Source organism: Siphateles boraxobius, unplaced genomic scaffold (genome assembly GCF_051911475.1).
Source record: "Siphateles boraxobius isolate OS27281-9 unplaced genomic scaffold, OSU_SipBor_1 26, whole genome shotgun sequence".
NCBI classification, from domain to species: domain Eukaryota; kingdom Metazoa; phylum Chordata; class Actinopteri; order Cypriniformes; family Leuciscidae; genus Siphateles; species Siphateles boraxobius.
This window is the reverse complement of record NW_027508876.1, coordinates 27,217,137-27,244,847: the sequence shown is the minus strand read 5'-3', so window position 1 is coordinate 27,244,847 and position 27,711 is coordinate 27,217,137. Positions and strand designations below refer to the sequence as shown.

The window sequence follows — 27,711 nt, the reverse complement described above, 5'->3', positions numbered from 1 at the left end:
GATTTGTCAGCACGGTTAAGGGGAAATGTGGCTTCAAGTGTGAAGGCATCCTTGCAGACAGACAGATTGATTGACGGATTGTCAGACAGACAGATAGACGGATCGACAGACAGACAGACAGACAGACAGACCGACCGACCGACCGACCGACCGACCGACAGACAGACAGACAGACAGACAGACAGACAGACAGACAGACAGACCGACAGACAGACAGACAGACAGACAGACAGACTGATTGATTGATTGATTGATTGATGGATGATGGTCTGACAGACAGACAAGATAGATTCATGTTGCCGTCTTTCCCAGCTCGAATTCAAAATACTGCATGTTCAATTTTGAGCAGCCGTAATTGTTGCACACTTGTAGCATTGCACCATACAAAGTATAGCATCGTATTATGTCATTGTTTTGCTGTCAGTTCAAGCATTCTGTAATCTTCTATAATATATTTGTCTCGAAGAAACGCACTATTGCTGCATGTCTGTGCGCTGAAAGTCAATGCATCACTGTAATCCATCAAACCACAGGCGGTGTGTGTGCATGCGCCTGTCTTCCTAATCCATGCAGTCTACAGGGACACACAGTAACGGAGCCTGTATCAGCCTCTTCCACCCCATCTCTCCTGGCACCCGTTTACTCGTTAGCAGAATCCCTCCTCTTCCTCCCTCAGTAGTGAGCGAGTAATTCCCATCTCTTCAGCAGGACGTACGCTGTCACCTCGGCACTAACAGAACACTGCCAAGAGCGCATACGTGGGGATGCAATGTTTTGGATGGTATCTTGCAATTGTGCTAAATCAAGTGTGAAGCTTTACAGTGTGTGTGTTAGAGAAAGAGAGAGAGAGAGGCTATGGTCAGCAAGAGCAAAATTTGAGTGTGTCAACCTAATAAAATCGCTGCGGAGAGGGCTTTTTCCTGCAAGGTATTGTGTTTGTTTGAGCGTGTTTAAATACACTAATCAGAAAGCACTTCTCTCTTTATCTCAGGCTGAACACACATTCTGCCAGCAAGTCAGTCTTTCCTTTTGCAAACACTGATGCAATATATAGGTTGAAGTCGCTTTGAATAAAAGCATCAGCCAAATACATGAAGATAAATGCATTCAACAAACAACAGACTAAAGACATCAATTTCTAGTACATGAAGGGATCATATTTTACATCATACTAAGAAAACATACTGTACTTTCAGATCTCAAAACATCCTCATCGGTTCACATCGTATCGGACCGAATGCAATGATTGGATGAACATTTTATGGTCCTACACCTTCCACAGATGACATATATATATATGTATAAAAATACATTTAGACCACTTAACTTAGTGATTGCTATCAGGATGTGAAGAGACTTTTAACCAGCATATCAAAAATGGAATAAATCACCTACCGTGTATTTAATATTTTCACAAACAGTGTACTGTATACAGTTTTCAAATGCTATTTGATGTTTGTGCTTTTTGAGGTTGGTCGGATGTATCTGCAGGCTGTTTTGAACATGCTAAAAATGGGGACTTTCCAGGGACAGGACACCAAAAACAGGGACATCTGGTCACCCTATTTTACATGAAGTACAGTATGTAGGCTAAAGACCTTATATCCATTTTCCAAAAGACAACTACCGGTACATTCTTATCTTCCAAGTCTTATCTTATCCACTTTTATCTCTCTCTCTCTCTCTCTCAAACACACTCAACCCTTCTCCTCTGGGTCTCATCTAAATGTTCTTCTAACATCAGCTTTTGAAGCTTCATTGAGAGAGACAGATGTTCATGACATCCCAACATCCGCCTGCTCCTTATTCCTTTTTTTTTGCTCCGTCATGCACACGCAACTTTTCTTTCTCTTTTTATCTCAAAGACCAAACGCACACCATCCCATCGAGATGCAAACGCTGTTGTGATGAGTGAAGCGTACCATCAGACGCCACACGACTCTCAGAGGTACGAGATGTACAATCAACAAACCATACAAATCAAGCAAGAAAACACTTGCCTGGCGCAGCGGAGCGGCCACTGAAAATACATGTTTTTCGTGTGCTACAGTCCCATGTTGTGATGGGCATCCGTCATGTAAAAATACACAGATTGAGCTGCAAAGTCTTTAGGGATTTTGATGCTTTTAAGGATCTAATATTACAGTGCAAACACTCAGACAGATGTTAATGATGGCAGTCGACCAAGACTTCCATCATCGGCCTCTGCCACGTATTTGTATCTTAATGGTTTGTATTGGAAGATCAATGTGCAAAGTGAAACCGTTTCTCATATCCCAATTTTAACATGCAAAAACAAGTAAGCCATTTGTAGGTTGTTTTTTCCCAAAGTGTGTGAACATGACTGTGCAATTTACAGAAACCTGTTTGGAAATAATCCCTATTTTCGCAATTCAGTTTGGTGCCACTCGTGCAGCAATGACACTCTTCACCTTATTCTGAACTTGTAGTGTTTATTGTTTGAATAACATTATTTCTGCAGTCAACAACACAACAGAAATAATGTTGATCAAGATTACTTGCACAATTAAACAGCCTGTATTTTTCTAATATAGTTCACTCTTTATACTGTTACTGTTACTGAGGTCGATTGTAAGAAAGGGCCGAAGTTTAAGTACTAATACGTCACCAGAGAGAAGTCTGTCAATTCACTTGAAGATCCAGTTATGACATTTTCATATATAATAATGTTATATATATATGAATCGTTCAAAATAAAATCATTAAAATTCCTTAATAAAATAGAGCGTAAATTTCCATTTCATGTATGTGTGTGTGTGTGTGTTGACTTTGAATAAAATCACCTTCACATTTATTAAAATCTCCGACCACTTTAGCTTAAAAAAGTCTTCAAACAGAAAAACATTAAAGTGATAGTTCACCTGGAAAGGAAAATTCTGTCATTAATCACTCACCCTCATGTCTTTCCAAACCCATAAGGCTTTCGTTAGTTGTCTGTCAAATCCTGTCCGCCTAGATTGTCAGAACACAATTGAAGATCTTTTTGATGAAATCTGAGAATTTTCTGTCCCTCCATTGACAGCTACTCAACTACCGCTTCAAAAAGTTCATAAAGAGATCGTAAAACTAATCCATAGGAATTGAGCGGTTTAGTCCAAATTTTCTGAAGTGACTCGATCGCTTTATATGATGAACAGATTTAATTTAGGCTTTTATTCACATATAAACATTCATCAACTCACACATCAGTTGTTGTAAACGGAAGCTCAAGCATGTTCGCTTGACGTGCAAGAACCAATGAGGTTCATTCTCATGTTACGCATCACGTTTGAGCTTCAGTAAGAACCAATGAGGTTCATTCTCGTGTTACGCATCACGTTTGAGCTTCAGTAAGAACCAATGAAGTTCATTCTCGTGTTACGCATCACGTTTAAGCTTCAGTAAGAACCAATGAAGTTCATTCTCGTGTTACGCATCACGTTTGAGCTTCAGTAAGAACCAATGAGGTTCATTCTCATGTTACGCATCACGTTTAAGCTTCAGTAAGAACCAATGAAGTTCATTCTCGTGTTACGCATCACGTTTGAGCTTCAGTAAGAACCAATGAGGTTCATTCTCGTGTTACGCATCACGTTTGAGCTTCAGTAAGAACTGTAGGGTCTGGACCAATCAGACACACACTAATTATTCATATTCACTATATTTAATGAATATAAAGGTCTATGAAACTCTCCCCCAAAACTAACCTCACAAATGAAGTTACTTTGTCAGCCGGGTGTCCGGTTACAGAACACTTTAAGACTGATAACAGACTTTGCGACCTCAAAGGAATGTGGCCACATGCGCCACATGCTTAAGAGAGAGAGACCATCTTTAATTAAATAAACTTTGCGGTGTTACTCTGATCTATGAAGGAACATGCCTCACAGAAACTGTGATGATTTACTGTCTCGTGTACTATTAGGTATAACAACATGGTATGTTTGATTGGGGTGTATGTGGTTGAACGACCACCCAACGGTCAATATAACCTCACCTGTATCATGCTTCATAGCAAATTAATCCTCATTTCATGACACACACTTTGATGTACATCACCTTCTCTTAGAATGCAATGTGAATTTGTTATGTCTATTTGAGCTTGAATGAACAGTCTAAGCATGCTGGGGACAAAGACCATAAATCAACTAAGAGCCGCTTCCCCTCTCGGACATGTCACCTTACTCATAGGTCCATTCAAACCTTAGGGGAGGATCTTCTCCAGGCCTTATTAGAGACAGTCCACATGTGACCTCCCTCTCTTAGTTTTTCATCCAGCCGCAACACTGTTCTGGTGAGACTGGGGAGCCCCCTCCCCCTCCACGGGGGCCCCAGGGCCCAGCAGGCCTCGATTCCAACCAGATCCGGCCTCATGGAAAAGAGAGAAGACTCTCTCACAAAGAACCAAGGACAATCTCAGGAGTTTTGGAACAAAGACTCCCACCAACAACGACTCCAATCACCCATCCTTTTGACTTCCTCACTTCCAATCATGCGTTCCTGGAGAAAGAGAACGCTCAACCAACTTCCACTTGACGCTGCCGGAACCATCAACGACTTCAATTTTCAACAACTTCAAGAATTGTTCCCATTACAAATGCAAGTATTCAATTCAATGAAATGTGAAAATGAAATTCTGATGGTTCTTCTCATAGACCCTCTTCCGGTTTCCAATTTCATCCTATCACTAACCTATTTATGTATTCATGTGTGTATGTTGTTTAGTTTATTTATATTCATATAAATATCTATATTTAGTTAATAAAACTTGTACATAATATGTATTTGGTTCTGTTTTGTTTGCAATACAAGTCACTTTACGATCACGGTTTTTGCTACTGGCTCAAAGTACTGTACAGGCGAAGAAATAATTATTCTTCGGTGGCCATGGAAGATACCCTTTATTAGAATAAATTAATAATCAAAATAGTTCGTTGGAAGAACTGATTAATTGATTGTAATATTAATTCAGCCACATCAAGTTAATCCAATTAACTGACCCAAATATTTATAATTAATAATAACAAGATATTATTGATTATTAATATTTCCAAAAAGCTGAGTTCCTTACAGAACCAATGAGGTTCATTCTCGTGTTACGCATCACGTTTGAGCCAGTTTGTCTTACGAGTTTTGCGGACATGAGGGTGAGTAATTAATGACAGAATTTTCATTTTTGGGTGAACTATCCATTTAAGTAAAAATGAGAGTGAGCTACAAGCACTAAATAGGGCTGAATTGATTCTATCCTTCCTACTCATCCTTACCAATAAACGTCAGCTAGTCCAATGTGTCATTTATCTATGATTCAAGTCAGATCTTTTGAAATCTCAATGATGGTGTAGTCGCATAAAACATTCCTTCCTCATGGATTTAAAGTGATCGTTTACCAAAAAATAAAAAACTATCATTTACTCAATGTAGTTCCAAACCTGTATGACTTTCTTTTGTGGAATACAAAAGATATTTTGAAAAATGTCTTAGTGTTTATTTTTTTCCATGCAATGAAAGCCAAGAGGGTGCAATGTAGTTTCTCCAAAATAACCACAGTAAACAACAAAAGTCAAAGGCCGATTTGTTATTTTTCGGTGAACTAGTTCAACTAACCCTTTAACTGTCACTGTGATTTGCAGCGATCAGTGTATAATATATTCAGCAAAGGGAGCAGGAAAGCCAATATATGATCAGTTGTGCGATTATGCAACCTGACATTTTTTGGCAATGTATCATGGATTGATGCGTAGGTCTCTTCCAATGTGTCTCTTCATCCATTCATCCCTCCCTTTCTCCACGGCTCAATTCTCTCTACACACCACCTCCTTTGCTGTCATCGCCTTCCTCGATATCCTTTCCCCGTCCCGATTTTGAATCAGTCTATCATATGTTTTCCCCTCCCATCTCATTGGTTAATGTCTATCATGTTTCCATGTTGACCTCTCAAATCAAACTACTGTACACTTCCAGAGATCTACTTCCACCTCAAAAGCCTCTCCGTTCCTTCACCTCTCCGTTTCGTCAGCTATCGTTCCCAGACCCGTAAATCTCATTTTCCTGCAGAGGACGGACTTTTCCCTCTCGGATCACTTTAAGAGGGTCTTTCTCCCCGTCTGTCTCTCCAGAGGTCTCACTCTCTCTGCAGTCCGTGAAATGATGGAGAGACGGCATTCGCTCACACACTTACAGGAGTTCACATAGCTCGAGTCCATTACAGTGCATTAAAATCCACAGCAGCCATGCATCAATACATGCATCTCTCTCTCTCTCTCTCTCTCTCTCTCTCTCTCTCTCTCTCTCTCTGCCTGTCTGTCCTTCCGACTCTGTGAACACTAGAACAAAAAGTGCCTGATTAATATTGATTGTATAAATACAATCAAAACTGGAGCTTCAGCCTTTAGGGGGAAATAAACATGGACACAAACCTCTCAGTCAGTGTGTGAAGCCAGAACAGTTTGCTGGTTATTAATGAAGCAGGAGGTAAATTGTGCATGAACTGCTTCATGATGGGAATAGATGGGCATCTTCAAGCCTAGATGAGAACAGTGATGCAACGCCACATACCTGCTGTGCTGTCTGTCCTCTCCACCCTCGGTTTATCTTTCAGTGTCTCTCAGCTGTCTTAAGCAGACCTCCTTCATTTCTTCTATAACAACCATCCTGATCTCTCTCTCTCTGTGTGTGTCTCTCTCTCTCTCTCTGTGTCTCAGATCCGTGTCTTCAGTTGGAATTGTCTGGACTAGTCTTCGTGGTGTGTGTGAGTGTGTGTCCAAGTCCGCATGGCACAAACCGAGCTCATCTGATATTCATATAAACCCCCACACCACCACCAGCACCCCCTCCTCCTCTTAAAGGTACAGTGAACCAATACACTACACATATAGGCTGAGCAGGTTCATGGATTGAACCATCACAAGGAAAGAAGGGGGAGGGTTGGATGGAAGGAAGAGGGGAAAATGAGGGATAATTGCAGGATAGCTACACTACATGGACTGAAGAGCTACAGAAAAATAGAGAGAAGAATTGAAAGAAAGATGATTAATGACACACTGCACAAAAAATAAGTAATTATAATGAAACAGAATCTAAACAAGTGCATACAATGAAGTATAAATTATCTAAAATATATATAATATATTAAAAAATTAGCTGTATCAGTTTATTCATCTTTATTTATCAAGATTTTAACATAAATACTTGCATAAATTAAAGTCATATTTATATAAACAATATTTTAATTAATTTATTATCTATTTAAGTATATAATAATATAATAGTACTAATATTTTAATAATATAAAATTAAATAAATACAAATTAAATAGATTAAAATAAATATATTCTAATAAAATGAAATAATTACATTAAATGAATGATACACAATCTATAATATATCTTTAAATTGTTTAAAACATTATAGAATTATGTATTAATACTAATATTTTAGCAATGCAAAATAAATATTTTGTAAATATATTAAATACTTTATATCAAAATATATAAAATAATTTATAGTAGCATGCATGTAAAATACTCAAACAAAATAAATGCATTTTAAAAAATCAAAAATTAAACTGCTTTAAGATGGTAATAACAGATGGTAATAAATTTGATTTGCTGTAATTATGCAGGTCATCAGGTAAAAATGCACTGATCAGACAAAGGCACTTTGGACAGGACAGACGTCCGTAACAGAAGCTGAAATTCAATCCACTTCTGTCACTAAACTCTCAGAGTCATGTGTCATCATGAGCTTCAGAAGAGAGACAAACTATTCCATTTACATATAATAGCCTACCAACCTCCTAAAATACTCTTGATTTTATCCTTAAAACAAACAGGAAATATTTAATGCTACTGATAAAGCATTACAGATCAGAGCTGAGACCAGTTCTATTTCAGTCAAGGCTTATTTTAATTTGAAAGGTAAGGATGATCATAAGATCTCAGAATTAATTGGAATAATTAATCTAACTCCTGATCTTCCTCGAATGAAATTGATTTGAACCCATTTAGTGCAGGGAGTTAAAACTCCGAGGAGCTTCATGTGTTGTTGTCAGTCTGTGGCCTAGTTTCAGAAGTGCTTCACCTTGTAAACACCACGGTAAGGTAGAGTCTGCAGTGTGTTACGGTTAATGTGCGTGTGTATAATAAAAGTGTGTGTTTGTGGGTGTGTATTGTAAAAAGCTGAAGATTAAGCTTTTATGCCAGTTTGGGGAAATTGTTCAGTCTTAAATAAATCATTCCTCATAAATAAGTAAAAGAGGTGACTGACCGGTTGAGTGCGGTAGGTAAGGTGGAGCTACGGCAAGATGGGGAAGACAAAATACAGAGAGGACACAAACGTCACAAGCCAAACAAATATAATGGCTGTTTAAAATCAACAATGTGGAAAACTTTTGAATTGTTTTCCATAAATACATCCCTACATGCAACAGTTTGTTTGGCATCGTTTTATAATGGATTAATACATTATATAATAAATCATTTTATAATACATTTATCATAAATAATAGAAATTCAATTTTCGTGCTATTAAATTAGATTTTGGAATGAAGATTATAATATATTATAAGATAACTTTCCTCCATTTTTACTATTACTGACTTCATGCATTACACTCTACAATTCATTTTCACCCTATATTGATATTTAATATTGTCAGGATGAATAATGTGCCCTTCTCTGACTGACCGATTGATCACTGTCTTCTTTATTTACCCTTATAATATGGCATACATATATGATTCATCAACAACTACAGTGAGGTGATCACCCCATTTACATTTGAATAAATTACCATCTCATTGAATAGTCTGACTGTAAGCGAGTCATGCAAATCACTAACCGCATATATAGCCTATACTTTAGCCTGGACTGTTGACCTCACTTGAATATGAAAGGAATAATCTCCATGGCAACAACACAGTTGAGACCTGACAACTGATGTATTGGTGATGTCAAGTTAACTGAAGCACACAGAAGAAAAAAACACAGACACTCACACACACATTGGGTTTCCATGTTTTATGGGGACTCTCCATAGACAATGATTTTTATACAGTACAACTGTATAATAGTTTAATATAATTTATAAGCTGTTATCCTCAGGGGACCAAAATATGTCCATTTAATCCCCAACACATAGGGTTTACTAGGACCACACACACGCACACACACTTAAAACTACTCAAATAACACAAACACTCAATTTACTTATTTATATTTACTTCAATTTGGGGTCATGATCATAATTAAACTGTACATACAAATAAGTACAACTGTCTGTCAACCATAGGAAAAAGTACTAAATAACAATAAAATAGAGTAAACAAATAGAAAATACAGAATAAAGTAAATATTAACTGGCATCTATTATCTCAAATATCTGTATTATAAAATAAGAACCCATAAATTACACACAGTGTTGAGAAGAAAACAAACAGTACATAATAATATATATATATATAATATATTATATATAATATATAATAATATTTATAATAATAAATCTGCTACAGTGACACTTTCTTCTTCTGCAACTTCTAAGATGCATTAATATATCCCTGCATGTCCATGGCATAAGTTAACATTTGAGAACTCCTGGACAGGCCTCGTCATGTGCAGCTACTCAAAGTGCCAGTGCGCCACCTAGTGTTGAAGGAAGGAAGAGCAGGAAATTCCCACGTGCTTGTGCACTTTCCAGTTTAGAAAGAAAAACCCAGGATCTGGATAAAAGGATGCATACAAAATAGCTTGTAAAAAAAAACTGTACAAAAAGAGTATTTTTGGTTGAATGACTGATATCAAAGACCTGTATAAACCCAAAAGTGCGCTACGGGTGATTAGTATATGAAATATAAATATTAACACTGCGGAGTGTCCTGACATCCACTGTGAGTCATAAACTGAAAACTTTAATGGTCCAGACACTGGTTCTGGGTCAGATAGGTCTCAGAAAGTTCAAGGTTTAGAGTGCGACGCAAGTGCAGGGGTGTTTGAGACAAACAGGCAAGATGCCACGGTTGATCTGGTGAAACTCCACCAACTGCAGCAGATCTGTAAACAGTGTGAGGCCATCATCCATCGTGCAGAAGATTCCCTCCTCCACCTCTAACTACAGACACACAGAGAAAAACACACCAAGATGAAGAGGTCTCATGCATGCAACTACAGTTTTAACTGTCCAAACAGAGATTTTTGCAAACCTGATGCACAATGAGAAATAATGACTTACGGGAATGATGATGTAGTGTTTGGTCTTCATTTTATAACACAAGGACAACACAAAGCACTTCATGTGCAGCTTACTGTCACGAATCAAAAACATCCTGCAGAGAACGGAGAAAAACATATGAATACAACTTTACAGTGCAAACGTACATAAGGAGGAAAAAACTCAAGATGATTCTTACCCGTCCACCTGACCCTGCTCCTCCAATAGCTTTTCAGCTTCAGCACGAGACAAGCCCCCATGAAACCACGGCTGAACCCGATTAACCTCTGTAGATACACACACACACACACACACACACACACATACAGAAAGATTTGACTTATGAGAGATTCTTTCTTGTTGTTTAAATGTTGTATGATGTCGATGTTGACGTGAGACGCACCGGGAAGATGTGGCGCGTGACCGTTGGTGGGTAAATTGTGGCGTAACGATTCTCTCTTCTGAAGTATAAAAACACACCATTAAAGAAAAATGTCTACATTCATTTAATTTTCATAATTTATTGGAATTTAAATGACTATATATTATTTATCTCATTTTAACTTGAAGGTTAAATCGATCAAAAGTGACAGTAAAGAAATTTAAAATGTTACAAAAAATTTATATTTCAAATAAATGCTTTTTTTTCCCTATACATCAAAGAATCCTGAAAAAAATATCACAGTTAACACAAAATTACGAAGCAGTACAACTTTTTTCAACAAAAATAATAATCAGAAATGTTTCTTGAGCAGCAAATCAGAATGAATTGTGCAGAATGTAGCTTTGACCACAGGAATAAATTACATTTTAACATATATGCAAATAGAAAACTGTTAAATTGTAATATTTCACAATATTACTGTTTCTACTGTATTTTTGATCAAATAAATGCAGCCTTGGTGAGCAGAAGAGACTTCTTTCAAAAACATTAAAATATTTCACATACCCTAAACATTTGAAATATATTTCAATGTTTGAACGATAAAATATATCTAAGTATTATGCTCACCAAAAACAGTATTTTATATGTATATATTCTATTATTTACTGAATATAATGTATATAATAGAATAAATTATATACATTTTCTATAATTTAAACAGTCACAGGACAGAAAACTGTGCTCACACGAATATTATGCAAACTCTTGCTTATTATAAATGCATAACTGATCTGGGAGGTATTCACAGCATGTTTCAGCACTGTGTAGAATGAATTCTGTTTACAAAATGGATTTTCATAGTATCCCTCGAGCACATACACATACACATACACACCCGCCAGTTGTGTCCTTCCTCCTGCTCTGCATTCTGGGCCTCGTGTGGGTTCAGAATCACTCGTCCGCCGCTCTTCCCTGAAAAATCCATGGCAACCATCGACGACTCCCTGTCTGTAAACTGATGATGACACAGTGGAGGAAGACAACACGTGTGATGAAGATTGGAAGGGAAGATCAGTGAATAACTTACATTTTCAGTCTGTTCCTCACACAAAGGCAAGCTAACATATAATATCAGAATATATGGTGCACAAATTGTATGGATTACTTTTAGAGCTAGACTTTTTTGGAGATTGAGAGATGTTTACTGTACCTTAGAGTCTTGAAATCTTTGAAATCTGGTGCTGGACTGGACGAGCCGGTAATTACACTGGAGCTGTTTCCCATGCTAAAACACATACACGTCTTTCTTTCATTACAGGTTGCAGATGGAACATTCTTAGCGAATCTGTGTGTGTGTGTTTAATGTACATGTACCTTAAACAATCTGAAGGCTGTGATCCAGCACGTCCGACTCTGCTCGCTGTCGACACACATCAGCTTCAAATCCTGACAGCGAAACCTGTCTTTTGTGGCCTAGCATTCAAATACATGCACATTTACATGTTCATTCAAGTGTCTACAATAGGAAATACCATAGAACTCTATTGCCGTTATGTAAAGCTAATTATAATTATTATAGCTCTGACCGATCAGAGCAGAGTAGAGTCATGGAAAGGAGGAGTTTAGAGAGACTGAAACCTTTATCGGACCGTTTTAGACACTTTGAGAAAAGAGCTGATGCTGCAATGTATATTATGAGAAAATTCAAGTGTTTTTTGACCTTGGATGCATGTAAACTTATTGTAGGAGACTCCAAAACAAAATTATGAATATTTAAAATAGCATAATAGGGGCAACTATAAACAAATTTCTTTATTTATGAATCGCTTTCATAAATTCTGTCATAAGTGTTTTAGCATGAATTACAGTGATTAATGATCTTATTGGTCGCTGTGAATTCCCTAAAATTAAAAACATTTTCATTACATCAACATTTTTGCTAATTGAAATATATAATATAACACAAGATGACAAACTTACACAAAATAAACTAACTGAAATATAATGAGCTTAAGTTCAAATACTAAAAAAATCACACATTTAAAGCTAAAAAAAACTTGACATGAATAAATATATAACTAAAACTGATTCTCTGTTCCTGTTGCTCACTTTAATGCAGAAGACGTATGGTTCTGGAGCCCCGTAAAGTTTACGGCCATTGAAGACTGTAAACACATCCAGATCTTGCAGATCTCCGACAAACTGCAGGTGTCGAGGTTCCTGCAAACATACATATGCATCCAAATTTGATATGCATGTTTATGTGTTTAGTCATTTTTCAGTAGAGCGCTGCGTTTGTGTTTGTGTGCGGCACCTTTGATTGCCCTTTGTTGGAGCAGTACAGTCCAGAACGCCGTAAAACATAAAAGATTTTCTTCCAGGACTTTTTCAAACCCTCTCTCACATGGAGAAAGTCTTGAATCTCTGGACAGGAACCGCACTTCAACAAATTCTTTAAGAGAGACAGACATTTACTGGTTTTATGAAGACAATAACATTTTTGAATGTTTTTAAAAGCTCTAGATCCTCATACCTGCACCAGCTGTGATGGTGTCGTGCCTTTAGTGACATCAGCGCTATCAGAGATCATGTGTTTTGGGAAAAATGACTGCATAACATTTTGGGAGAAACAAACACTTACATTTTCTATTTGACCATCTTCACTCAGATATGTGTCACATCTTAGAAGTAAAATGGATTGTGATTGTACTTTCATTAAAATGGCATCATGCTAAATGTTGAGTATTTTTTAGACAAATTTCTGGGTGATGATGAAGAGGCTTCATACCACAGGTTTTTTGAAGAACTCGTACTTGGCGTAGTTTTTGCGGAAGATCAGCTTAGTGTCGCTGTCTTCAGGCCAGGATGATTGCACCTGCACCACAAGCTCATGGTCTTCCAGACAGCGATCTGAAAAAAAGTGTGCAAGTGTGAAATGTAAAGGCTCCTACACACTCACAATAACATATAGCACTTATTTATGTCTGTCTATTACCTACGGTCCTTAAACACAATAGTTCATAAAGGAGGACACGATTTAAGCTTTTAGTGTGAGAAAAACAAATGGTTAATTTTTCAAATTAATCAATACAGTATATAAAATATGAATAAATGATTTAAATGAAATTTAAACTAATTGAATTAAAACTAATTCAATTGAATTCAAAAATCATATAAATATTAAGAAACAAATGGTTGATTTTTAAAAATTCAATACATTTCTTAAATTAAATTAAAACAAATTACATTAAATTTAAACAAATTATAAAACGTTAATAAACATGGTTAATTTTATTAAATTAAAATATTTAAAAACTATTTAAATTCACTGGGTTTAGAAAAAAAAGTGGCCACTGAAATATTTTGTGGACTTCAATTAATATTAGAACTAAACTAATTCTTAAACAACTTTTTACCAATTAAACTGTCATACATAAACTTTATTGATATCAGACATTAAAAAAAACCAAAGGTTTATCATACCCATCACCTGTCAAAAGCTTAACTAAAGCGATTATAAAAGCCGGAAAAACATGTTGGTCGGGTTGCTTTCAGTGTTGTTTTCCACACAACAGCCCTTTACCAGATTTCTCTCAGCAAAGAATCAATCAGTTTAAAAACACAATTACACATGTCAGTATTTTACTTTAGAAACAAGCTGGCATTTGAGATGGCCTTTAGTGGATTTTGTCCAAACAATGAGTCATGAATGGTCAATGAATATATGTGGATTTATCAAAATCTAAAACACTAGAAGGTCATTCATTTTACAGTGAAAAATCAAGTGAATGCAAACAACAGAGTGCATGCAAAGCAGCAACCCACTGTTTTACAAATCAAACATTTCTAGGTGAATTATGCCATTTTACATTGCATTATGAAAGTTTTTGTGTTAAGTTAACTTATGGAAGATCACATGAGACTAGTGAAAGTGTATCAGTAATTGCATTGTTGTTTAGTACCATCGTCAGATCTTACCCAGGCCCAAAGCAGAGTGGTGTTCTATGAGGGCCCAGCTCTCCTCGTCCATACAGTGGATGCTCTGCGCTAACTTCTGACAAACAAGACGTGCTGTCACTCCAGACGACACCAAGAGCGAACGACTGTTTTTGTCGTCTCCAAAAATCCGAATCACCTATGAATACACATATACAAGCAGCTCGTCATTAATCTGTCAGGAACTAAGATGCAAACAAGTGACATTCCATGTTTCAATTTGTCATCACTTTCTACTTTTTTGTCATTCACGTTTTTGAGTTCCAAAGAAAGTGATTGAGTTTTTCTTGAGAAGGCTACATATATATATATATATATATATATATATATATAATTCCTGCCACAGGCGTCACCGATTAAAGCATCCAGGCATGCTTACATGTGTGGGGCTTTTAGAGCCGAGAGATCCGGTCAGCACCGGGGAGTGCTTCGGACTGCACAGCTCCGGGAACGGATTGGGAATCAAAGGTGCAGATGAAGCTCGAAATTCTTCTTTTGATGGAAAACTAGAATCACAAGACCAGGAACAATAATAATTAGAAAGCATCAAAAACATGTCAACACATTTTATTTCCGTGATCTGACATATATAAAGTACCCCCGAAACAGGACTGTTTTGATTTTTTTGAAGTCATTAAAAGACCAGCAAGGTGTACAAATAAAGTAAACAGGGTCAATCTTGCTTTCATGATGACTTTCAATTTACCTTGGAATGCTTATAAGCTACTACAAAAGTAAATATATATATATATATATATATATATATATATATTAAATGAAATTACATTATTTGTGTAAAAACAAATAATTAAAACAACCAAATTACATAAATCAAATTGGAACTGTTTGAAACTGCATAGACACTATTGCTAGTTATAATATAACATAAAATAACAAATATTCACAATAAGACCAGGAATGTTTACTAAAAGTAAGTTGATTCCATGTTGACATTAAATTCAACTTGGAACTTCTTATAAACTATTACTATAGTTTAAAATAAATTTAATTTAATAATATAAAATAAATGAAAGAATTACTAAATTAAATAATTTATGTAAAATTAAATTAAATCAACAGAATTGCACATTTAAACGCAACTGAACTGTCTGAAACAGTTTACTTATAGACACTATTTCTACAGTAATAAAATAAAATACAAAAAACCAGTAATGTGTACACATACTCAAGTAAATATGTAATTAAGTCAATATTGATTTTATGTTGACTTTAAATTGCTTATAAACTATTGCAAGTTTAAAAGAAAAGAAAAGAAAAGAAAAAAAAGATAAGGAAAAAAATTTGTACTAATAAAATAGACACAATCTAAACTTTAAATTAAACTTGGAACGGTTTATAAACTATTGCTATAGTTGACAAATGTGAATTTATTTAAATAATATTTAATAAAATGAATTTTATTAAAAAAAAGTAATTTATATTCAATTAAATAAAATTATATATGTAAAATATATAAACAAATATTTATAAAAATAAGAATTACACCATTGTGTTTTTTTATTTTTATTACTGTAGGTCAGTTTTTTATTTTTAAGAACATTTTCAACCAATACAATCAGCACCAAATGCCACAAGTTACCTGTGTGTGTTTCTCATGTTCAGAGGGATCGATCGAGGTGTTGACATCTGAAGGTTTGGGGATGATGGAGATCCTGCATCACTGGACGTCGTCTCAGCCGTTGACCTCTTAATAAACTCTTCCCCCTCTGTGCTACGGTCTTTCTCCATCACTGCAGAGAGACACCACAAACACAAGTGAACAATCACTCCACCACTTCCAGGTGTGATTCATGTACTACTGCTACTCTAAACCAACCAAGTGTCACAAGTTGGCAAAATATATACTGGCAAAACAATCGAAAATGTTTTCCTAAGAAATAAGTTTCTCTTCCCAAAATAGATCTTAACTCAACACGGCAGAACCTGATTTTCAGCCAAGAACACTAAGAGAACAATGATGTGTAATCGAGTGTTTAAGTTACACTTTTCACAATTGTTTCTTACTAATCTCTTATTGGCTGTTGCTAAAGGAGACAGAATTGTTGACTGTGTCTGATCACACAAGAACTTGTGAACCGGGAATCTGGCACTGAAAGTCAACCATTCACATCTTAAACCAGCAAACACACACTCCATAATAAACAAATGCTTGTCAACACACTTCTCAGCAAGGCAAAGTGCTCTGACGTAGAAAAGCAAATCAACCGATCACACGTTCTAATATTCATGCAACTACACAAAGAAATTACACACAATTCCTTTCTTTTCTGTAGCTAACACACTCGAACACTATCTTGCACCTGTCAAATAAAAAGGGTGATGTCACTCTCGGGCAAATGAGGCTCAATTGTTTATGAACAAAGCTGCAGGGTCTACTTGCATCAAAAAAACAAAGGTGGTAAACCACACAGACCCCATTTTCATACTCAAAGAGAAAAGAGGATTTGTGGATTTCTCTTAAACGTGCATCAGAAACCAGGAGACTAGCAGTTCAGAGAGGTTGCATGTTGAACAAAGTCAATGTGGCGCACAAACAAGCAGGTTGGAGAAATGAAAGCAAGTGCAAGCAGTTACACACCTGTCGCTCCGTCCGCTGAATGATGCGCTGACAAACAAAGCTCTAGTTTATCCTGCTTTGAACTGTTGTTTTGTCACCTAAAATTATGTTTCAAAAGTATAATATAGCCTATAGTAGATCTATAATATTGTTTAATGTAGCATTGCTCGACAAAGGATGAGAACAACTGGCTTCCATCAATAAAAAGTAGACAAAATTGAATCATAATATTATTAGTACTCAATCCAATTATTCAGTGTAACATCCCTGAAAAAATAATACTCAATATTCTAAAGCAGTTTTCCACAACTTTTTTTTTTTCTCTCTTTAATTTACGGTAATGGCCAAAGAGAAAATTGACATCTTTACCATTTATTCAAATTATTAAAAATTTGTTTAAGATTTCGTAAACATATTGTGTAGTTATGCTTGGAGTCAATGTGTTATTTTTGCAATAACGCATAATTTTTATCCAGGCTGTCATACAAAGAAATTAAGAACACATGCAAAAAACAAGAGAGAACCTACAAAACTGATTTTGTTGTAATCAATGTAATAAAACCTGAAGCTGTAGTTTACCCCTTTTTTGTCAAAAAAATTTATTTAAGTGTTTTGTTCTTCCCTTATATTTAAAAAATAGAAAATATTTTCCTCATATTTTGAAACTTTAAAACAAATCCCCAAACCAATCCTCTCTCGACATCTCTTTTGGCCACTAATATATGTCATATTGGATATTATTGAAAATTATCATTAACATTAGGCTAGTAAAGTCACTAATATTATTTTTTTAAGACCAATTATTACTATATTATGTAATAAAAATAATGCGAATAACAAGCTTGCACACACAGAATCTTTAGTAATTGGCAATTTTCATTAGCAATTTTTATCTGTTTTATGTCTTCTCTATTCTTTTCACTGTTCTAAATGTAAGCATACAGTTAATGGTCAAAAGAGTAGTATTTGTCAACATTTATGGCATTCGCACTAACTAAAAAGTACCATGGTATTACCATGCACCCTAAAGTACCATAATTGGACCACAGTTTGACATTGAAATTATTTTTTATTGAACTAACCCTTTCATTCTTTGACATGGAATATATTAAAGTAGCCTACCGTTGAAGCGGATTATAGCACTTGTCTAATCAGAACTCAAGCAAAACATAATTATTCTCACTAACCTTTGAATATACAATTAGTACACGTATTTATGAACAGATCAGGGTCACAATTTAGATCATGAATCGGAGAATTATACGTTTAACAGTTTGGTTTCTGTTCTGAGATGTTGACATGCAGAGTCATAGTGTAGCCTAATACAAAACAGTGTAGTAATACAAGTGTAAAAGGCTCACCTACATGTACACTGTCCACTTGTTGTTATTGAACTCTGGTATCAGTTTACGGCGACACAAGCAGGAGTTGTAGTGTTTGTAGAGTATTTCATGCAGTCCAGCCGGCATGAGTAACATCCTCTTTACTCTCGTCGAGTTTCGTGTGAAAACAGAAAACACCTCACACGTGGGCGGAGCTCATGAACACACAGCTGCAGGAAGGGCAGGTAAAGTTCATGCACTGCCTACACTCACTTAACAGACAGGTTGGTGATGAGGTCATGCTGGTCCTTCTACTTACTCATTTGTAACAGGGTGCTTCAACTTGATTCTTTTCATTTCCTTTTAGATTTTTTTAAAAGAGAGAGTTCACCCAAAATTATCATTCTAATATCATTTACTCACCTTCATGTCAATCCAAACCTGTATACAGGGCCTAGAACTAACTTTTTGCCACACCTGCTAATGGCCAGTGACTTAAAGGGATAATTCACCCAAAAATTAGCGGTGTTGATCCGAACCGAACGTATGACTTTTTTTCTTCTGTTGAACACAAAAGAAGATATTTTGAAGAATGTTGGTAACCACAAACACTTGACCGTAGCCATTGACTTCCATAGTATTTTTTTCCTATGGAAGTCAATGGCTGCCATCAACTATCTGTGGTTACCAACATTCTTTTTTACTTTGTCCTTTGTTGTTTGATTAACATTAATTAAAAACATACTCGGTTACTTACGTAACCTTGGTTCCCTGAGAGTAGGGAACGAGTATTGCGTAGCTATATGCAATGAGAAAATTCCTTTTCTCGAGAATATTGATGCGATTATTTTAAAACGCAGTGCAGCAGCAAGGAGCAGAGCGTCTAGCTAGCTCATTGGCTGTGCTGCAACAACTGCACGAACCTATGGCGAGGCGGCTGAGACACGCGAACCAATCGGGTTGTTTTGCGCCCAGGGTGCGTCAGAACCCGCCAGAATAGGCATTGCTTATGTCTATATAAGCAGACCATTTCGCCGTAGAATCAGGTTCAATCGACTGAAGTGACAGCACCTGAGCCAAGCGTAATAGCGCTGCAGGCTACGCAATACTCGTTCCCTACTCTCAGGAAACCAAGGTTACGTTAGTAACCGAGTACGTTCCCTTTCGAGAACGTTCACTTCGTATTGCGTGGCTATATGCAGTGGGAACCCATTTTAAAACGCTGTGCTATTAGCTAGCTACTTCGCCTTGAACCATTACCTGAGGCTTAGTAGCCCGGGGTCAACAGTAAAGTTTGAAAGTCACAATTCACCCAAGGAACAGACAAAGTTCGGGCCCTTTATTAAAGGGATAGTTCACCTAAAAATTAAAATTCTGTCAGTATTTACTCACCCTCATGTTGTTCCAACCCCGTAAGACCTTCATTCATCTTCGGAACACGAATTAAGATATATTTGATTAAATCTGAGAGCTGGATCACTCCTCCATAGGCTTCTTAAGGGATTGACACTTGTTCCCCGAAAAGTTATTAAAGACATCGTTAAAATAGTCCAAGTGACCACAGTGGCTCAATCCTAAGTTTATCAAACGACGAGAATACTTTTTGTGCTCAAAAAACCACAAAAATAAAGACTTTATTTCAAGTATGCATTTCCTTCTCTGTGGGCCTCGAGTCAGTTCACTAGTGTAATAGCGTAAGCTTCTGTGTTGTATGTCACACGCATCACACACATGACCAGCGTCGGCCAATAGTGAGCCTACGTGTGACGTAGAGTTGCTCTTTCTAGAGTGTTGCGACGGCAAACACATAGAAGTAGCCGAAAAGGATATAAGGCTTCTCCCGTCGGATGGCCGCAGGTTAACAGCGATTCAGGGGAAGGCGGCGCTGTGTCCGCTGATCAGGTTGCTCGTTCCGCTGCAGGTGCTCGTCGACGGCTCGGAGATCAGCAAAGAAGTTGTTCGCTGAAGGAGATTAAATCTGATTTAATGGCGAAATGGTCTGCTTATATACGCATAAGCCTGGCGGGTTCTGACGCGCCCTGATTGGTTCGGGCGTCTCAGCCGCCTCGCCATAGGTTTGTGCAATTGCTACAGCACAGCCAATGAGCGAGCTAGATACTCTGCTCTGTGCTCGCTGTGCAGATGCACTGGGTTTTAAAATAATGACTTCAATATTCTCGAGAAAATAAGTTTTCCCACTGCGTATAGCTACGCCATACAAAGTGAACGTTCTCAAAAGGGAACACAGACAGCAGCAGGAATGGCTGCTGTCACTTTAAGAACGAATGCACAGATCTAATAGACCAGTACTTCTCAAAGTCCGGAACCGGAGGGAATTCAATCCGGACCCGCCTCCATTTCGTATTTCAAGAGCACTAATTATGTGTAAGGGATTAAAAGTGTGGATTTCCTACTTTGATAAACGCATGTTAAAATCATTTGTTTATTTTTTGAGTTGGTCCGAAAGCGAGATATTTAAAGTTTTCCTCCCTGATTTAGTTGCCATGACATCCAGTGAGCGTATGACTTTTGACGTAATCGGGCGCAACGCGACACTTCACCGCAGTAGCCTTTGAATGGGTGTGGAGGATGTCATTGTCCAGGAAAAGAAAAGTTGATGAAGAAAATAGAGTTTTCAAAGATGATAGGACAGAGAGGTATGTGTTCACAGATATCCCAAGTCTCCCGTTCCAGGAATCTCCCGCATATTGATTGCGGCTCCCGCAAATTAGTTCAAATCTCCCGCAATGTAGAGCTCACGAGCTCCAAACCGGGTAGCGCGCGCACGGCAGAGAGGGGAGAGAGCGACATTACGCGTGTGTACGCGCAAATGTGCGTGCGTGCCTCATGAAGCGCATGTTGCCCCACATAGCGCGCGAGCAAGAAAAGGGCTTTATTGTATGGACAAAATTAAACATGCTGCAAAATATCTTCTGTGTTAGACAAAATAAAGTAATAGGCTACATGTTTGGAACAACATGAGGGTGTGTCAATTTTTGAGTGAACTAGCCTATCCCTTGAAAGTTGTCCATTTGGGAAATTAATAATAATTATTTTTAATGATGTCAGTCATCTACAGAAATTAGAAGAAAACATATCTAAAGCCATAAACATGTTCAGTGACACACCTTGACCCACATTAAGAGCCATGTCATAGGAAAGTTGAATCATTGAGCAATAATTTCAAATTCCAAATAGAATACATACGAGGAAAAAATTACACATTACAATTCCATTCCAAACAAGCCAGGAAAATATTTTAAATGCAGAATATGTAATTGTAGTGAACATAGATATTTGTAGTTAACAAAATATTTCTATACCTGGGAAGATTACTTGACGAAATTATTTTTACCTGGCTGTCATGAAGAAAATGTAATATAAATGACAAAATAATAATACTGTGCAAAACATGTTTTATCATAAATAAATGCTTACCTTTCTCATGGGCAGCTGTATATCATGAGCTCGTTATAAATATATCATGTCATAAAATAATTCATTTACAAAATAAAAGGACAAATCTATCTATCTGTTATAAACAAAAACCCTCTTAGAAAAATGTACAATGGTAACCATATTTTCCAGCAAATTACCAGAGTTACTACAGCTATTGTTACTCTTAATTTAATATGGGATCTCATTTAAACAATATAAAAAGCTCTCGAATTCTGTCTAGCCATTTAGATGGCTGTGGCTAATGGCAAGCACAACTTTAATAATTGCATTAAGCATTTTGGTGAAAACCATGGTACATTTTTCAATAACTATTTTTTATATCATTAATAATTTTAATAACATTAATAATAAGAAGAAATGAAATCAGCATATTATAATGATTTCTGAAGGATCATGTGACACTGAAGACTGGAGAAATTCAGCTTTGATGACAGGGATAAATTACATATTAAAACATTTAAATAGAGAACAGTTATTTTAAATTGTAATGTTTCACAATATTAATGTTTTTCTGATCAAATAAACAGTCGTGGTGGGCATAAGAAACTTCTTTCAAAAACATAAATCTTACAGACTCCAAACTTTGTAAAATTATAAAAATTTCTTTACTGCTACTTTTTTCTTACTGACCCCAAACTTTTGTTACAATGCTACAAAGCCATTCAAATAATCATTACAATAAATGTTTAGCTAAACTCTAGCTTTGTCTGTAGTTGTTAGCCTATAAAAGATAAAACAAATTGGTGGACACCATTATTGTAGACCCTAGATTTAGAAGAAACCTCTGACCTACAAAACACAATTCAAGCAACAATTTAATTTGATCAACTCTAGACACTGGACACTAAACTTTAGTCTGAAACCTGACATCTTTACACCACACAAGAGTCACCAGGATGCATGTAATAAACATAACGAAGCATATAATATATGATGTTTTTTAATTCAAATCAAATCCAACAATTTGGTGGTAGGGGGAATGTTCAGCAGTCTGTGATTGTGCTCGGGGTTTGAGTGGCGGCTGGAAACAGGTAGTGTACAGTAGGAAACCAGAGATCTGCCCACAACTCCACTACGCACATTCGGACACATTCACAAATTAAAACATGGACCTGAAGAGCCGAAAATAAAACAAGCCTGATTTTCAAATGACTCAAAAAGAACGGTCAAGGATGGTGGTGGGGGAATCTGAGCGAATCGATCCTCACCTGATACAGGTTACAATGCATTTTTTCCTAAAGATACAGGGCAGGTTTTTAATCTCAATTTAAAGCTCTATGTCTAAAGTGTACATGTTGTATATCAGCAGGCCTGTAATACTGGCGGAGGAGAGGTTATCTGGTCATCGCAGTGAACGGTTCATTACCGACAACCTTGGTTCTTTCTTTCGCCATGTGAAAACCACGCGTGGTGCAGTATGGAGCAAAAACAAAAAGAGTCGTATTACAGTTTGTGAGGTGAAACGAGAAGAGGAGATGTGTGTATAAAAGGCACGCCAGGGGTCATTCCCAAACCAAGCAAACAGACAGAAAAGCCTTCATACACACATGAAACAATACATTCTTGCTAACGTGCATACTAAAGATAGATGCTTCATTATGCACAGACACACACACACACACACAAACACAGTCTGAATCAGCAATGCCCAAACCTAAACGAATGACATGGGATACTGAGTTCAGTCAAAGTCTGGGTCAGTACTGTAGCTGTGTGTGTCTCGCTCTCTCATACACACACACACACATCAACACACCCATTCACACAACAACAAACAAACACACACACAGATTTGGAGGCTGTAGACTAGCTCATTTCTGATTTTTCAACTGATTGGAGAGCCAGTCCAGCCCCTCGTAGAGCCCGTCTCCACTGGTGGCGCAAGTGGCCTGGATGTACCAGTTACGATGACGGAGGGCGTGAAGGCCCAGTTTATCTGTAATCTCAGCTGCGTTCATGGCATTGGGAAGGTCCTGTGTTGGAGAGGAGACAAATCCAATCAGAGATTCAAAGCCCACCACACAACAGACGCATCAATCATGTTCAATCAACATGAAATGGCTTTCAAAACCTATTTGACCTATGTATACTGTATGTGATATTTTCACAAGACTGTGAAAACAGCCCCATATTTTTTGTGACTTTTTTTCTGTTTGCATCAGTGTATAATTTTGATAAATGTAGCCAAATTGCCACCCTGGGCACTTAGGGTTGCAAAATTCAATCCTATTCTTTTTTTAACACTAAGTGTCCACAATTCAGTGCACAAATGTGTTTGAAAATAATATAGTAAAAGTCAAAGGTCAAAATGTGTTTAGATTTAGCAAGCATATTGTGTAGTTGTGCTTGGAATCAATTGTTTTATTTGTGATAACACAATGAAACCAAATTGTACCAAAATAATTTTTGGCCAGACTATCGTACAAAGAAATTATGAACATGCAAAAACAAGAGAGAACCAACAAAATATTAATAACTGATTATGTTGTTGTCAATGTAGGTATGCTTTTTCGTGTGAGTTTTTTTTTCCCCTATGCATATGATAAAAAAAATTTTTTTAGTAAAAGTATAAAATAGTCAAATAAAACCTGTAGCTGTATTTTGACTATAGCCAAATAATTTTGTCTGATAAATACCTTAACCAAGTTTAGTGTTTTGTTCTTCCCTCATATACAAATATCGGTAACACTTTATTAATAAGTTTTCATTTGTTAACATTAAGTAACTACGTCAGATACCATGAATTTAATGAAAAATATTTCTAAAGCATTTATTAATCTCAGTTAATCTCAACATTTCATAAAACAATTAAAATCAAAAGTTGTATCTGTTAACGTTAGTTAATGAACTAACAATGAACAGTTTTATTTTTATTAGTTAATGTTAACAAAGATTAATAAGTACTGTAACAAAATATAGCTCATTGCTAGTTAGAGCATTAACTAACCTTAACTAATGAAACCTTTTGTAAAGTGTTACTAAAATATTAAAAAACAGAAAATATTTTCCTCATATTTTGATCGTTTGATCGAAATTGTAGGGTCATTTAAAAACAATTATCCCCTCCGGACAACACTTTTGGCACCCAGTAAAGATTCAGTAATGGAAAATATAAAAACTGTAAAAGAAAATATTCACATCAAATCATATTCTAAATATAATGTAATAGTCTTGATATCTCTTCATTTAAAACAAACATGTTCTATCAATGTGATACTAATGATGATGAAAAACTTCAGAAAACAGCTAACTAAATTTGAATATTTTTTTGTATCATTCACTGAAAACTATAGAAAAGAGTTTCACTCCTATCGCACTGCCCAAAAATGGTCTCAAATTTATGTATGTTAAAATTTCATATATACACATGAAACTAGATCACTAGATGTATAGAAATAAAAAATATTAGATGTCAAATACTTACTTTGTAAACCGATAAATTTGTTCCCAAAGTGTTAAGAATTATATCAGTTGCTGATGCGTTTTAATTTTTTTTTACCCATATTTAGTTTTAAGTTAGGTATTGTTTAATTTGCTACTATATTTAATTGCGTTATACAAATGTACGCTGGGTCTCTGAGAGTTAACCTGTTTTTAATGTAGTTTGGTTTGTATTTACTACATGCCACTTTTTAAGATGAGAATATCATGCAACCTGCCCATGTTGGCATCTGTCCAAATTGACAAGCTTCTGAATTTGACCCGTTAAATTTGTGCCAAAATTCTGTAGTGTTTGATTGCACATAATGCTTTTGATGGCAACAACAAAAAGGGTATAATTGTCTTCACTCTTTTAAAGCAGACAAGTCAATGTGTCTCAGCATCATGACTATGCATGACAATATGGTTAGTTGCTTTTATTATTTGCATGTAATATTGTTCAAAGAACCCTGGAGAGATGGGCAATACTGCAGATAAGTGATGCTCACCTGTTTGTTTGCAAAAACAAGAAGAACAGCATCACGCAACTCGTCTTCAGCTAACATTCTTGTCAACTCCTCCCTGGCTTCATTAACTCGTTCCCTGTCATTACTATCAACTACGAAGATCAGACCTGCCAACAGGAATATCAGGAAAATCATTACAATAATAATAGTTGAACATGATTTTATAACATTGTAAATTCTCAGGCACATTTTTACAGCAAAATACACTCTTTTTGATTGTTTTTACTTCCAGAACATACCTTGAGTGTTCTGGAAGTAGTGCCTCCAAAGTGGCCTGATTTTATCTTGGCCACCCACATCCCAAACCGTGAAACTGATATTCTTATACTCTACCGTTTCTACATTAAAACCTGCAGGAGAAAAGATGAAAAAAATCACTATAAATCTTGGGCATTACAGACACAAATTCAACACGCATTCACACAGCAGATAATGTGAGTGAAAGTAGCAACGTTGAGATGAGAACAAAAGAGTTTTGTGCAACATGATGCACAAGTCAAGGTCAAACTGTGAGAAAAATGTGAGAAATCAGGACATCAAACACTGCCAAAAACAAATAACAGATGTAAAAACAGATGACGTCTTCAGCCGTACCGATAGTGGGAATGGTGGTAACTATTTCTCCCAGCTTGAGTTTGTACAGGATGGTGGTTTTACCGGCGGCATCAAGACCAACCATGAGAATTCTCATCTCCTTCTTCCCGAATAAACCCTTAAAAAGGTTTGCAAAGACATTCCCCATACTTTACACTGCAAAATTTGGAGATAAACATTTTTTGATTTAAAAGAGAGGTTATACAGCACACAAGATACATGAACTATATGCATTTCAGTGCTTTGACTTTAATTCAAAAGCAATACACTGTAATGTTCATGCAAGTATATCTTATGATATACAAACAAACAGTCATAAATTTTCATAAAAGTTCACAGGGAAAAATCTTTTCGGATAAAATACGACAGATTTTTATTTTTTAATGAATCAAAGTATACAAGGACAAACGTCATCTATCTTGGGAACTGGGATAGACAGTCTCTAGGCTACAAAGCAATGCTAATTATTTCCAATAACACTTCATAAAAAGCCTGTCATTTAAAAGGCTGCATTTTGTGAATAAATGTCTAGTAAAATGGACAACCAGAGATTGTGTGGCAGACTGTCAATGCGTTCATATTTAATCCAGAGGTTTATTCAATTACTTTAAGGCTTAAAACTAAGATTAATGTAATAATATTTAAAACATTCTAATTGCGACAACCCCTGTTATAATAGCAGTATAGCTAGCTTCGTCTACACTGTTAACCACGAACAATTAAAAGATGATTTTATAGACAGTTTTAAGTTATAATACATAATATTTGAGGCGTGTTTTTCTCAAACTGATTTTATGGACCAATCATCTTTAGCAGATTAGCCGACTAGCTACAAACAAGATAAGAGCAACCAGCTGGTACTTCAAATTACGAATTGAATCATTTGAAAACGGATTAATGTATGACTAATGAGCTTAACGTAATCGTCAATGAATGAACATGTTTATCGTGAAGACAGCGAAATAAAATCACCTCTAAACCGGGGCTTCTCGAGCTTTATGTCTCCACTGCTGTAGCGCACCGCTGTCAATGCAAAATGGCGTATGTTGCAACTCAACGCACCGGCTAGACAGGTACCGCCCACCACATAAAAGGGTCCAATCAGGTAAGGAGAACAATGCAGAATCCCGCCCTCTAGAAGTGAGCTCCAATCAAAAAGACCGACAGATCCGGTTGGGATTTGGGAAATGAGGAAGTAAGAACTTCCGATCTACAGTGAGA

General features: G+C 36.3%; 3 protein-coding genes across 6 annotated transcripts in view; all 3 read right to left on the bottom strand.

The window, feature by feature from the left end:
* Nucleotides 1-6,791, bottom strand: part of srcin1b (SRC kinase signaling inhibitor 1b) — a 53,491-nt gene extending 46,700 nt beyond the window's left edge. For all 3 annotated transcript variants that reach the window (XM_077245284.1, XM_077245285.1, XM_077245286.1), the window contains exon 1: nucleotides 6,559-6,791. The gene's annotated coding sequence lies outside the window, so the exon portion shown is untranslated. The remainder of the gene's footprint in view (nucleotides 1-6,558) is intronic.
* Nucleotides 6,792-9,815: 3,024 nt separating this feature from the next.
* On the bottom strand, nucleotides 9,816-18,651 carry grb7 (growth factor receptor bound protein 7). 2 transcript variants are annotated; one of them, XM_077245330.1, is made up of 15 exons: nucleotides 18,534-18,651; nucleotides 16,191-16,341; nucleotides 14,970-15,096; nucleotides 14,573-14,729; nucleotides 13,383-13,504; nucleotides 13,128-13,202; nucleotides 12,909-13,046; nucleotides 12,704-12,814; nucleotides 11,969-12,067; nucleotides 11,805-11,879; nucleotides 11,490-11,609; nucleotides 10,613-10,670; nucleotides 10,409-10,496; nucleotides 10,231-10,324; nucleotides 9,816-10,110 (listed from the first exon to the last, which is right to left on the bottom strand). In XM_077245330.1, the coding sequence occupies exons 2-15, from the start codon at nucleotides 16,337-16,339 to the stop codon at nucleotides 9,964-9,966; spliced, it is 1,560 nt and encodes a 519-aa protein (XP_077101445.1). In that variant the 5' UTR covers nucleotides 16,340-16,341; nucleotides 18,534-18,651; the 3' UTR covers nucleotides 9,816-9,963. The 2 variants fall into 2 exon arrangements, with proteins under 2 accessions (XP_077101445.1, XP_077101446.1); XM_077245331.1 differs by having other exon boundaries at nucleotides 18,530-18,648.
* A 4,222-nt stretch (nucleotides 18,652-22,873) lies between these two features.
* Nucleotides 22,874-27,561, bottom strand: arf2b (ARF GTPase 2b). Its single transcript, XM_077245358.1, has 5 exons — nucleotides 27,463-27,561; nucleotides 26,491-26,646; nucleotides 26,136-26,246; nucleotides 25,879-26,003; nucleotides 22,874-23,922 (listed from the first exon to the last, which is right to left on the bottom strand). The coding sequence occupies exons 2-5, from the start codon at nucleotides 26,636-26,638 to the stop codon at nucleotides 23,761-23,763; spliced, it is 546 nt and encodes a 181-aa protein (XP_077101473.1). The 5' UTR covers nucleotides 26,639-26,646; nucleotides 27,463-27,561; the 3' UTR covers nucleotides 22,874-23,760.
* Nucleotides 27,562-27,711: the final 150 nt, after the last annotated feature.

Excerpts from the sequence above, each read along its gene's own strand:
- grb7 (XM_077245330.1), bottom strand. The coding sequence starts at position 16,339 with ATGGAGAAAGACCGTAGCACAGAGGGGGAAGAGTTTATTAAGAGGTCA. Across the intron at positions 13,203-13,382 it reads AGTTCTTCAAAAAACCTGTG|TCATTTTTCCCAAAACACAT; the intron begins GTATGAAGCCTC and ends AATGTTATGCAG. Across the intron at positions 12,068-12,703 it reads CATACGTCTTCTGCATTAAA|GCCACAAAAGACAGGTTTCG; the intron begins GTGAGCAACAGG and ends TTTGAATGCTAG.
- arf2b (XM_077245358.1), bottom strand. The coding sequence starts at position 26,638 with ATGGGGAATGTCTTTGCAAACCTTTTTAAGGGTTTATTCGGGAAGAAG. Across the intron at positions 26,004-26,135 it reads CTACTTCCAGAACACTCAAG|GTCTGATCTTCGTAGTTGAT; the intron begins GTATGTTCTGGA and ends TCCTGTTGGCAG. Across the intron at positions 23,923-25,878 it reads TTGTTTTTGCAAACAAACAG|GACCTTCCCAATGCCATGAA; the intron begins GTGAGCATCACT and ends TCTCCAACACAG.